Source organism: Saccostrea echinata, unplaced genomic scaffold, assembly GCF_033153115.1.
Source record: "Saccostrea echinata isolate AGI-Se365-2 ecotype Australia unplaced genomic scaffold, CSIRO_AGI_Sech_v1 ptg000033l, whole genome shotgun sequence".
Classification (NCBI taxonomy): domain Eukaryota; kingdom Metazoa; phylum Mollusca; class Bivalvia; order Ostreida; family Ostreidae; genus Saccostrea; species Saccostrea echinata.
This window is the reverse complement of record NW_026889782.1, coordinates 31,845,215-31,858,070: the sequence shown is the minus strand read 5'-3', so window position 1 is coordinate 31,858,070 and position 12,856 is coordinate 31,845,215. Positions and strand designations below refer to the sequence as shown.

Genomic DNA, 12,856 nt, shown 5'->3' with positions numbered 1-12,856 from the left:
AGAAAATCTGTGATTACAAAACGCGAAACGCTCAAAGATGACTTCATCATGTTAGACCACATCACCAGCATGAATGCACAGCTCTTAAGAACCTTAAAAGCGGAGAATAAACAGCATCTCGTGGATAGTGCCTGGTACTTCAATGGTCACATTTTTGTTCTGGATAGGAGTGGACACAGACACCGAATTGATGTCATGGATAATATTGACCAAATATTAAGAGCTTAAAAAAACAATAACCTAGAATTCAAAAAAAAAAAAAAAAAAAAAAAAAAATGAAAACAATCAAATGTTAAATTGTCTACATTAAGCCAAATTAGCAGGAGGAGCCGGTACAGGTGGGACTATGACTTCAAGGCGAGGTATGCCAAATGTATGGTTGACTTTTGTGAATGTAAGTGTGTGTGGAGTGTCTATGTATGTAAAGTTGTTTTAGAGTTCTAGTGCACCTTTTATACCTTATAAGTTATGTTTAAAAAGAATGCTGAAATTCATTCATTACATTTGATAAAACTAAAATGAGCAACAAAGAAATGTTAGGTATATTGAGTATGAATGTAAGAGGTTTTTCTTCTAACAGTCAAAAACGTAGAGATGTGTTTAACTGGGTCAGAAATAAAAATATCTCTATTATCTGTTTTCAAGAAACACACAGTACTCATGAGACTTCAAGGTTATGGGAATCAGAGTGGGGCTACAAATCTTTTTTCAGTAGTTATACAAGCAGCTCAGCCGGAGTTGCAATACTTTTCAAGAATAACTTTGAATTAGATATCCATTCAGTTAAACATGACTCTTTGGGTAGATATATTATAATGGATATTTCAGCAAATAAATTTAGATTTACTTTAGTAAATTTGTATGGTCCAAATAATGATAGTCCAGAATTTTTCCAAAACATAAAAGAAGAAATTACAAAATTAGAAAACATGTCTATCCTTATGTGTGGGGATTGGAATGTTGTTCAAAATAAAGAACTTGACACTTTCAATGTTAAGAATCTTAATAATCCAAAGGCAAATGAAGTAATAAAGAATATAAAAAATGAACTTGAAATTCATGACCCATGGAGAATCTGGAATGAGGAAGTAAGACAGTACACATGGAGAAGATCAAACCCAGTTATTCAAAGTAGAATCGATTATTTTCTTGTATCTGATTGCATTTTTAGTAAAGTATTAGATACCAAAATAATTCCAGGATATAGAACTGACCACTCAGCAATTGTATTAAAATTCAAAACAAGTGACAGTACTAGAGGGAGAGGTTACTGGAAATTTAACTGTCAATTATTACATGAAAATGAGTATATAGAAAAAGTAAAGCAATGTACTTTGGAAACAATTGAGGAATATAGGGTATCAGGAGATATTGAGCAAAGGGAGAGTATTCAATTTAGTATAAGTAATCAATTTTTCTGGGAAGTTTTGAAAATGAAAATCAGATCCTTAACAATAGAATATTCATCTATAAGATCAAAAAAACAAAAATTAGAAAGGAAAAAACTAGAAAAGGAAATTTTAGATTTGGAAGGAAAAGTAAATACTTCAGGAAAAGCAGAAGATATTTTGACACTTGAAGAAAAAAAGCAAACTTTACAAAATTCTAGGTCAAATTATATAGAGGGTTTAATGTTACGCTCAAAAGCTACCTGGTATGAAATGGGGGAAAAAAATTCTGACTATTTCTGTAAATTAGAAAGAAGAAATTTCTTAAATAAAACAATATCTGAATTAATAAACTCAGATGGTAAACATATTTCAGATCAGTCTGACATTCTGGATGAACAAAGGTCTTTTTTCTCAAATTTATATAAAAGTAAAAAAAATAAAAATAATGAAACATTTTTGTCTGAAAATATCTTTTTACAACATAACGTCAAATTATCTGATGAAGAAAGAGACAATTGTGAAGGTTCTCTGAAACTTCAAGAATGCACAAAGACACTAAAAAATATGAAAAACAAAAAATCACCAGGGTCAGACGGGTTTACAGTGGAATTTTACAAATTTTTCTGGAATGATATAGGTATCTTTGTTATGAATTCTTTAAATGAAGGGTTTTTAACTGGAAAACTTTCACAGTTCCAATCTCAGGGGGTAATTACATGCATTCCTAAAGAGGAAAAGGATAGAAGATACATGAAAAATTGGAGACCTATTTCATTATTAAATGTAGATTACAAAATTGGTTCTAGTACCATAGCGAATCGCATTAAGAATGTGTTGACCAGTATTATAAGTGATACCCAAAAAGGTTTTATAAAAGGACGTTTTATAGGTGAAAATACCAGGTTTTTATATGATTTAATAGATTACCTTAAAGATAAAAAACAGTTTGGTTTGCTCCTTTTATTAGATTTTGAAAAAGCTTTTGATTCATTAGAATGGGATTTTATTGTTAAAGCATTAAAGTCCTTTAATTTTGGGGAGTCATTAGTTAAATGGTTTAATACTTTTTACTCATCCAGCACAAGCTGTGTGATAAATAATGGAAACTTATCCTCCTTTTTTAATCTTGAACGTGGATGTAGACAGGGAGACCCATTAGCACCATATATTTTTATCATTACAGTAGAACTACTAGCAATCTCATTGAAGAAAAATGAAAATATCAAAGGCATATCCATTAATGGGAAAGAAAACAAGCTAGGACAGTATGCAGATGACTCTTTTTTAACATTAGATGGAAGTGAAAAATCACTGAGAGAATCGATGAAATTAATTGAACAATTTGGAAATGCATCTGGTTTGAAACTTAATATTTCAAAATCTCAAGCAATATGGTTAGGAAGCAAGGCTGGATCAAAACAAACTCTATGCAAAGACTTAAAAATTAATTGGGGTGGTGACACCTTTAAGCTTTTAGGAATAATATTTACAGAAAACTTAGAAAATATTGTGACTATTAATTATCAATCCAAAATAAATTCTATCAAAAAATTACTTGCATCATGGGCAAAAAGAGATTTAACTCCCATAGGAAAGATTACTGTCATTAAAACGCTAGTTATTCCAAAATTTATACACTTATTCTCAGCTTTACCAAATCCACCAAAAGAACTTCTTAATGAGATCAATAAAATTTTATTTCAATTTATTTGGGCATACAAGGTGGAAAAAGTAAAAAGGAATACCTTAATAGGTAAAATTGAAGAAGGTGGACTAAATATGATTCATTTATCCTCCTTCATATCATATATAAAGCTTAAATGGATAAAGAGAGTCCTTACAGACAACAGTGGAGCATGGCAGCAATTATTATGCTGTATTTTAAATCAAAAAGATATTAATTTTGTATTTTATTTAACCAAAGAAAAACTTTCAGAGTTGTTGAATTACATTGGTAATGATTTTTGGAAAGATGTTATCAAAGCTCTTATAATTGTTAAAAAAAATCCTGTGAGTGTTTTAGATTATTTATATTCTGATATCAGAAATTTTGTTGATGTAAATAAATGGAGTTTCTACACCTCTTGGGTGGAAAAAGGTTTTAGAATACTGAAAGACTTATTGACAGATAATGGAAAATTTAAGTGTTTTAATGATGTCAAGAATATGGTTGGTACTAATAATTTTTTTAACTATTTTAATATTATATCAAGAGTACCATCAAGAGTCAAAAGGGAAATAATTGTTTATATGAGAGATAGAGGTAATCAATTTGTAGAACCAGAGAAATGTGTTATACAAAAAATGATGTCTGTGACAAGTATGAAATTTCTGTATAAAGTTATAAAAGATAAGAAATTTGTGGCACCAGAGCCCAAAAAATTAAAATGGGAGATTTATTTAAATGAACCTATCACAGAAAAACACTGGAATTTTTCCCTTCAGAATGCATCCATATGCACAAAGGACACCAAAATAATTTACTTTCAATATAAAATTCTTATGGGCTTCCTAGCCACAAATTCTTTTCTTCACAAGATAAAAATTGCTGAAAATAATATTTGTTCTTTCTGTAAAACAGATCCAGAAACATTGATTCATCTTTTTTATGACTGTATACATGTAACCAGGTTTTGGAGAGATTTTGAAAATTGGTATCGTGCTATTGAAAATGATTATGTAATTTCAAAACAAAAGGTGATGCTTGGTAATATTGATGGAAGTTGTTTAGAAAATTTTCTTATCTTGTTAGGAAAAAAGTACTTGTATCACTCAAGATCTCAATGTACAATACCTAAATTTACAGAAGCAATTAACATTTTTAAGTATTATAGAAAAATCGAAAAATATTGTGAAAGTAACTTTCATTGTAAAACTAATATGTATAGTAAATGGGCAATGTTTGATTTGATTTGTTAATATAAGAAATTCTAATTAGTATAACTATAGCTGTAATATTGAACAGTTGGGGTTTTTTTTTGGGAAAGGTGCACAGTGAGTGTGTGGATGTGTGTGGGTGTGGGTGTGTTTGTACATATATGTCTGTGTTATTTGATATTATGTATATGAAAACTTTTTCAAAAATAAAGCATTTAAAAAAAAAAAAACTTATGTGACAGCTTCCTGACATAGTGTAGATTCAAATATGTTCAAATCATGACCCCCAGGAGTAGGGTGGGGCCACTAAGGGCGATCAAAGTTTTACATAGGAATACAAAAGGAAAATCTTTAAAAATCTTCTTCTCAATAACAGAAAGGTCATGATTAGTCATAATTAGTTGAAAGCATTCTCAAGTAGGGTAGATATAAGTTTGTCTATTTCATTACTCCTTGGTGGGGCCACTATGGGCAATCAAAGTTTTTTGGGGGGTATAAATACAAAAATCTTTAAAAATCTTCTTCTCAAGAACAGCAAAGTCATGAACAGTCATATTTTTATGGAAGCATCCATAGGTAACGAAAATTCAAAATTGTTCAAATCATGACCCTAGGGGTATGGTGTTGCCACTATGGGTGATCAAAATTATACAGTACAAATAGGAAAAATCTCTAAAATTCTTCTTTACAAGAAGAGCAAAGTCATGATTAATTATATTCATATGGAAGCATCCTCAGGTAGTGTCCAAATCATGACCTGCTAGAAATACACCATACATGGGGATCATAATCCTTGAAATTCTTTTTCTCAAGAGGAGCAAAACCATGTTTAATTATATTTATACTGAAGCATTTTTGGGTAGAGTAGATTCTTTTTTTTTTGTTCAAATCAAGACTCCCAGGGGTAGGATGGGGCCACAATGGCCAAACAAATTTTACATACGAATATATATGAAAAATCTCCCTTTTCAGAACAGCGAAGCCACGGTTATTCATAAATTTGTATATATGGAAGCATCCTTAGATTCAAGTTTTTCCAAATCATAACATCTGAGTGTAGGGGGGGGGGGGGGGCTAAGGGTAGGGTGGGGCTTAGGGTAGGGTGGGGCCACAATATATTATCTTGATTTGACATACTTAGAAATATACTAGTATTGAGAAAAAAAATCTGCTGTAAAGATCAGAAGAGGCTTAATTACTCAGGTGAGTATTGTGGTCAAGGGCTTCTTGTTCCTATTTAGAACTTTGATTTCCCACTGTTGCTCCAACCTAAACAACCCCCCCCCCTCCCCCGACAATGATTTGAACAAACCTGAATCTACACTAACTGAAGTTTTTTGTAATATACAGATCTTTACTTTCCTTTTAACTAAATTATTTTTTTTACCAAAAATATGTGGAAAAACTATTGTACTTCTCTTTTATTTAAGATAAAATCATCAGAGTGTTTTATTCTTCAATATTTTGTTTTTTCACTACACAATACATCCAGCCTTCTAAGAACTGTGAGTAATTTTAAGAAATAGTTGTGGATCCTTTCAGTACTTTGATTATCTAGATGCCGCTGAATGTCCTGAGGTTTCTGAGGAAGGACTTCCTGGGATATTTCTTTCCTCTGTGTTGCCCACTTCATCACGTGACCCTTTGTAAGATTCTCCCTCTACAGGTTTAGAGTTATGTCCCCCTGACCGGACATCCTCATCACTCCCACACGCCAATGGCGACTGTTCCCGTAGCAACTGAGCAAACTTCTCGTGTGGAGGACTGTCAGGGGATTTCCCCTGCTCAGAAAATTCCTGTCGAAATAAGTTTGCGAGATGGCGGGGTGGGGAGTTACTTCCCTTGGCAGACAGAGAATTATCACAGTTATTTCCCCTTTCACCGTCACCAGAGTTTGTGAAGTTTGGTTGATGTCCACTGTTGGAATGGTCACCTCCATGATATCTCTGTAGAATTTCTCTGAGCTGGACGGAAGAACGGTCAACATTGTCCATACACATTCTAAGTTTATCTTTATGGTGAGAGGTCATAAGGTCATAGGACAGTTCTCGGACTGTCTTACACAACTGTATAGAGGCGGACACAATACTCATACAGGCCGCTGTCAAAAATAAAAGTATATCTTGCTATTATTAAAATACTTATACAGACTGCTGTCAAAAATAAAGGTATATCTAGTTATTACAAAACTCATACAGGCTGCTGTCAAAAATAAAGGTATATCTAGTTATCATTACAAAACTCATACAGGCCACTGTCAAAAGTAAAAGTATATCTAGTTATAACAATACTCATATGGATGTTTGCTAGTAAATCTTATTTGCAACCCACCAGATTGATTGACATGGTTAATAGGCCTGAAGCAACAGATGGATTGACATGGTCAACAGGCCTGAAGCAACAGATTCAAAATGGGAAGGCTAACTTCCCAAAATATCTGACAAGCAAGACAAAAAAGTAAGTAACAGTCTAAATCCTGGAATTTGCCTGTCTCGAACTTACAGCAACAAAAAGTGTTGGGTGGGTGGGGGTAGGGGGTATAACCAGCATCTAAAGGAAAATTTACTATAGAGAAATATTATACTCAGAAAAAGTAGGGGCTGCCTCATTCCTCTAAAATTGCAATAAAGATATTTTAAAGAAGTTTTAACTTCAGTTTTACAAAACTTTAAATTTTTTATATGCCTGCATTCTACTTTAAATTTCTTTTCTGCAGTCTGCTAATGCTTGCTGGCATATTTGTATTTTCAACTTTTAAAACAATTCAAATGATATAATTTTTTTATTGTGATAGGCCTGCATTCAAACTATTTTTAACATATCTTCATGTCATATTTTATTAACATATCAACTCTAAATAAAGTAATGGAAAAGCCATTTAATCAAATTTGATGAGTAAGAGAATGCATATATCCAAATTCCTTATGGACGTACCATACATAATAATACAAAGTCCTTAAGAGAGAGTTCTACAGCTAAGGAGGTTTCTGAAGGTTTGTAAGTGTTATATCTCCCCTACTTAACAATGGGTGTGGTCCGAAATCTACACAATCTACTGAAGCGCTGTTACTGGGTGGAGCCATTTCTTGTCAAGAACTCAAACACAGGAGAGTCAGTATGGAGAACTTCCCTATGGGAGACTTGATGTTCACTTATTACTGTATTATAGCTATTATGATTATATTGTAATTGCTGCAGAATTGCCAAAATAGAACGGTGTATTTAAAATATATTAATTGTTGTCAATTGATGCTTTAAAATTTATTTTAAACTGTAGTGAATAATTTTTTATCAACATAAAATTTCCCCCTTGAAATCAGAAGACCTTGCACTTTGGAATTTAACTAATAATGACATTAAAAAAATAAATGAAGGAATGAAAAAAAAAGTAATATTAGAAACTAGTGCTTAAAAAGATCTCTTTTGAACATGTTGAAAGGATAAAGCACAATTAAACAGTTTTATAGATGTTTTTAAAAAAATATTACTGACATTCAAATAAGAATGCTTTATAGTTATGAAAAATTTAATAAATGTAACTGATCTTCCATCAAAACCTTCATGAATACATGTGCAATACCAGAGCTCTATTTTACATCACACAAAATCTCAAAATTAGACCTAATATATACATGAAACTCACTCAAAGTGCTCAACAGAGTCCCCTAAATTGAGCATGATGAGTGAAAAAAAAAATTTTTTTTTGAACTTTTTTTTTAAACTGTCAATTTGAAGGATACATGCTAAATAAGCACCTACAAAAGGCTATGTTCTAATCATGTCTATCTAAATGTACCGGTAGATTTATGTACAGGTAAATTTGGACCACACCCTTGATCATCTCTGGCTGACATGAATTTTAATAGCTGGCCTCCATTATTCAGGAAATTTGTGACATTATTTCTAACTCATATTTCATTTCAAATTGACTTTCAAATTTTACAATGATAGATTGGGGAGGGGTAAATTTTTACTCCAAAGGACATTCACAGCCCAGCTGTGGTTTAAAGTGAGATGATATTTATTTAATAGAACAATATCTACCCATACTAGATATAGTGAGAGTTATTTTTCCATCAAATGACATCATCCACTGCTGATAGCCAGAACTCTGAACAATATTCAAGTTTTATCGGTGCTACGTGTAATCAATTTTTACTATTAATTCTAGTAGTTATAGAATGGGAGAATTATAGTATTAATCTAGACACAGCAATATTTATATACCACAGTCAGATCAAGTATGGAGAGCCCCCCCCCCCCCCCAAAAAAAAAGAAAGAGGAAAAAGAGAGCAGAAAGAAGGAGAAATCTTTCCCCCTTTCCACCAATTTTCCAAGAGAGAAGAAAGAGACAGGAAAAAGAGAGAAGAGGGAGGAAATCTGTTTCTATATAGACAGATAAGCATGATAAGACTACATTTTCTTTCCTAAAATATATATGTACTCATTCATCATGTTCATTTTTTTTTTTATCCACCCATATGTATGATTAAAGTTTTTTTTTTATCATTTTAATGCATTGGTAATATAAAAACTTTTAAAGGCATTCAATTTTCTACTAAAAGTAAGCAATCATTAAATAACTAATTTAAAAAATAAAAATTAAACTTTTACATGTTTTACTTAATATCAAAACACATACCGTTATATAGAAAAATCATGCAAACATGTCATAATAAAAACATTCCAGGTATCTTTACAATAGAATAAAAAATAAATTCCTAGGTTATCAACAAGCCAAGGATATGAATTCATATGAATTAAAAAGTTTATTTCATATGACCTTAATGACCTCAGGACAAGTCACTTTCCCAGTAACTCATTTTTCTTTGAGATACTTGAATCTTCTTACCATTTAACAAAGGGTCCTTATTTCCCAGGCGGAATACTAGGTCATTTTTTGTCACTTTAATATATATAATATAGAAATTGGTAACTTTGAAAATCCCAGGGGAGGGAGGTGAATCCCCCAGAACAACACATGGAACATGTAGAAATGTGGAAAAAGTGTAAATATCCATTGAATTCAGGTCCTGTAAAAGCTAGGACTCTGTCGAACTCTTTTTTATCACCAAAACTTTGGCAAAAATTTCCAAATAAGAAGCAGATTGAATTTTCCAGTGCTTTTTAAAAATACAAAAGCCTGAATTTTGAGATTATAGTAATAAAGATGTAAATAGTGAAGAACCCTAGAATCTAACTCTTTGATATACAGACAGTTAAACATAACAAAAGTCTATCAATATTACCAAATTTTGCAATTTTTTTCAATTTTTAATTTCCAACTGAAAGGATACATGATGCTCTACCAAAAAGAGTCAATTAAGCCTTAGATCTGAAAGTTAAGCATGGTAAAGAGGAGTAACTATGGTGAGGGGGTTCTTCCCTATGGAGGATACAAGTCACACACTGTACACATTATTTAATGTTTGGTTGTTAGTACAGGAATTAATGTTGCAAAAAAAAACAAGAGGCCCATGGGCCACATCGCTCACCTGAGTAACTTTGGCCATGCTGTTCTTTACCAGATTTCCCCCTTTTAATATACCTATTGTGGCCCCGCCCTACCCCTGGGGTCATGATTTGAACAATTTAGAATCCACACTACCCCAGGATGCTTCCATATAAGTTTCAGCTTTTCTGGCCCAGTGGTTCTTGAGAAGAAGATTTTTTAAGATTTTTCTTATATATTTCAATGTAAAACTTGGATTCCCTATTGTGGCCCCGCCCTACCCCCGGGGGTCATGATTTGAACAATTTAGAATCTACACTACCCCAGGTTGCTTCCATTTAAGTTTCAGCTTTTCTGGCCCAGTGGTTCTTGAGAAGAAGATTTTTAAAGATTTTTCCTATATATTTCAATGTAAAACTTGGATTCCCTATTGTGGCCCCGCCCTACCCCCGGGAGTCATGATCTGAACAATTTAGAATCTACACTACCCCAGGATGCTTCCATATAAGTTTCAGCTTTTCTGGCCCAGTGGTTCTTGAGAAGAAGATTTTTTAAGATTTTTCCTATATATTTCAATGTAAAACTTGGATTCCCTATTGTGGCCCCGCCCTACCCCCGGGGGTCATGATCTGAACAATTTAGAATCTACACTACCCCAGGATGCTTCCATATAAGTTTCAGCTTTTCTGGCCCAGTGGTTCTTGAGAAGAAGATTTTTTAATGACCCCACCCTATTTTTGTCTTCTCTTGATTATCTCCCCTTGTGAGGGGACTTGGCCCTTCATTTTAACAATTTAAATTCCCCTTCACCCAAGGATGCTTTGTACCAAGTTTGGTCAAAATTGGCCCAGTGGTTCTTGAGAAGAAGTCAAAAATGTGAAAAGTTTACAGACGGACGGACAGACAGACAGACGGACAGACAGACGGACGGACGGACGACGGACAAAATGTGATCAGAAAAGCTCACTTGAGCCTTCGGCTCAGGTGAGCTAAAAATGCATAATCCACGTAACTGTGTTATGTAAATTTTTTCTGCAATACCTGCGATGTTAATTCTTGCATTAACAAAAATAGAAGGAAAAGAAAGCAATGTTATTGTTTATATTTCTGTCACAGGTGGTGAAAAATCAAGTCTCAACCGGGACTCGAACCCAGGGCCTCTGGCGTACCGTGCCAGTGCTCTAACCTCTGACCTATTGAGACCCGATGACTGACTTTCACGCACCTGTGAACCCGGTGACATTTCTGTATACATCATCATATAAAGTATGTTTAAGCATGTTAAATAATTTTCCTAGTATTATTGATAACATCATTGTAAGTTTCATTCATGGAAAAGCCACTGGTCAAGAAATCTACACAGTCAGGTGGCTTGTTTATTGGTAATCTACCCTGGTTTTCATAAGAAATCAAGGAGATAATATTCAGTTAATGTAAATTTATGCACATGTACATGTATATAAAATTCAACAGCTATCAATCAATACATGTAAACCTACAGACAAGATAAGTTCTAGCTCGGGGGCATAAAACTTAGTGTAGCTCACTTTTGATCTCAGTCTCACAAAAGAAATTATTTTAGTGGAAAAGTGAGACTGAGATCAAAAGTGAGTTCTTCTAAGTTTTATGGCCTCTGAGCCTGATGCTTAAAAATTAAATGTCAATCAAATTTTAATAAATCTACTTTACAGTGAACATAGTGAAACATACTAACATTTAGCTAGGTGCCAGGGACCAATTTATAATTTTGATTCATTAACATTGATTAAAAAGGTACTTTATCTGTTAAATTCCCTCAACATGTTCAATTTTAAAACTACATAGAATGAAAATCACATTGCTGTAAGCACTGAATTCATTATAGGGGTGTTAACTTTGACCATATTTCAGTGTACTACTAGTACACTAAAGTCTACAAAGTTTAGTCACCATACACTTGTACTAAATAAAGCTTTCACTGAAGTCCAAACTGTCAGTGAAATGTAATGCGATGACTGACCTACTTACCAAGAATGGACTTCTGTATATCTCTGGCTTCAGGGGTAAGTACGGCCTCTTTGCCGATGAAGTCTTCTTCTGTGGCGAAACTAACGAGAGCTTGGGCCGTTGACGTCACAGGGTCACAAAAGTTAAGAAAGCGAGAATGGTGTCGTGTATTTGGATGTGATTTGTAGGTTTTTATACTAGCTATAAGACAACCCGCGGCACAAGTCACACTCTTAACGCACAGTTTAAACTGGTCCCTCGTCCCTTCCTCTCGGACTTTCTCGTCAGCAGACTTACAAATATTTGTTAACACTGATATATGTTTAGATATATTTGAACACAAATCGATGATAAGCTGAGGTGAAAGGTCATCAATCCGAGTCTTCTTTAATCTAGTGCAACTTAATTTAATTTCTAGTCCTGCTAAGCATATAGAATATCGATCTACAAGTCCCGGTATAGCTTGACAACAATCTTTAAAAGATATTGCACAAATATAGGCAATGTGACTACATAACTCCATGAATGTTACAACAGTGGAGGAGAGTTCAGTAAGCCCCTCGCAGATTTCCACGGACTTCGTTGTAATCATGTGAACATAATTTATTACGCTCTTCATCAACGTTTTGATTGTCTTGGTGCTAGTTACAATTCGCTCACTTATCTGTGAGATCGTGGATTTGCTTGAGACGGTGTCTGTCCTGATTGGACGAGCATCACAGGATAAAATGAGGAGCTCGGCCACAGATTGTAGTGTACTGTGACATCTTTCACATGTGCCTGTCAATGTCCGAACATTGCTGTAACTCATGGTAAAATCTCATAGCTTTCAACTGTAGTAAAATGAAACATTACATAAAATGACATCAAACAGCTGATGCCATTTCTCCCCTATGGCGCCTCATAAAACACAAATAAAAAAATCAATGACGAACATCCTTGAATATTTCATAACTTCTTCCTGCAATCCTACTCGGAGCAATATTTGCAATAAATTGATGAAAACAAAAACATTTTTACGCGCAAAATTTTGAAGAAGACAGCAACGAGGTCCTCATTTCGTCGGCTTCCTCCTTTTGTGATGTATGAGTAGGCGTGGTCATTTTTCAACAGCAGGAAGTTGTTTTTTGCTGCAAATCGCATCAATATC

At 33.6% G+C, this 12,856-nt stretch overlaps 1 protein-coding gene across 1 annotated transcript; it reads right to left on the bottom strand.

Moving 5' to 3' along the window:
- Window positions 1–5,674: 5,674 nt before the first annotated feature.
- On the bottom strand, window positions 5,675–12,832 carry LOC133199147 (talin rod domain-containing protein 1-like). Its single transcript, XM_061335014.1, has 2 exons — window positions 11,728–12,832; window positions 5,675–6,369 (listed from the first exon to the last, which is right to left on the bottom strand). Exons 1-2 carry the CDS (start codon window positions 12,515–12,517, stop codon window positions 5,819–5,821), a joined length of 1,341 nt encoding a protein of 446 aa, XP_061190998.1. The 5' UTR covers window positions 12,518–12,832; the 3' UTR covers window positions 5,675–5,818.
- Between the last annotated feature and the right edge of the window lie 24 nt (window positions 12,833–12,856).

Bases quoted from the DNA above. Each gene is read 5' to 3' on its own strand.
- LOC133199147 (XM_061335014.1), bottom strand. From the start codon at position 12,517: ATGAGTTACAGCAATGTTCGGACATTGACAGGCACATGTGAAAGATGT. The intron at 6,370-11,727 runs GTAAGTAGGTCA...TATTTTTGACAG, and splicing joins TATACAGAAGTCCATTCTTG to CGGCCTGTATGAGTATTGTG.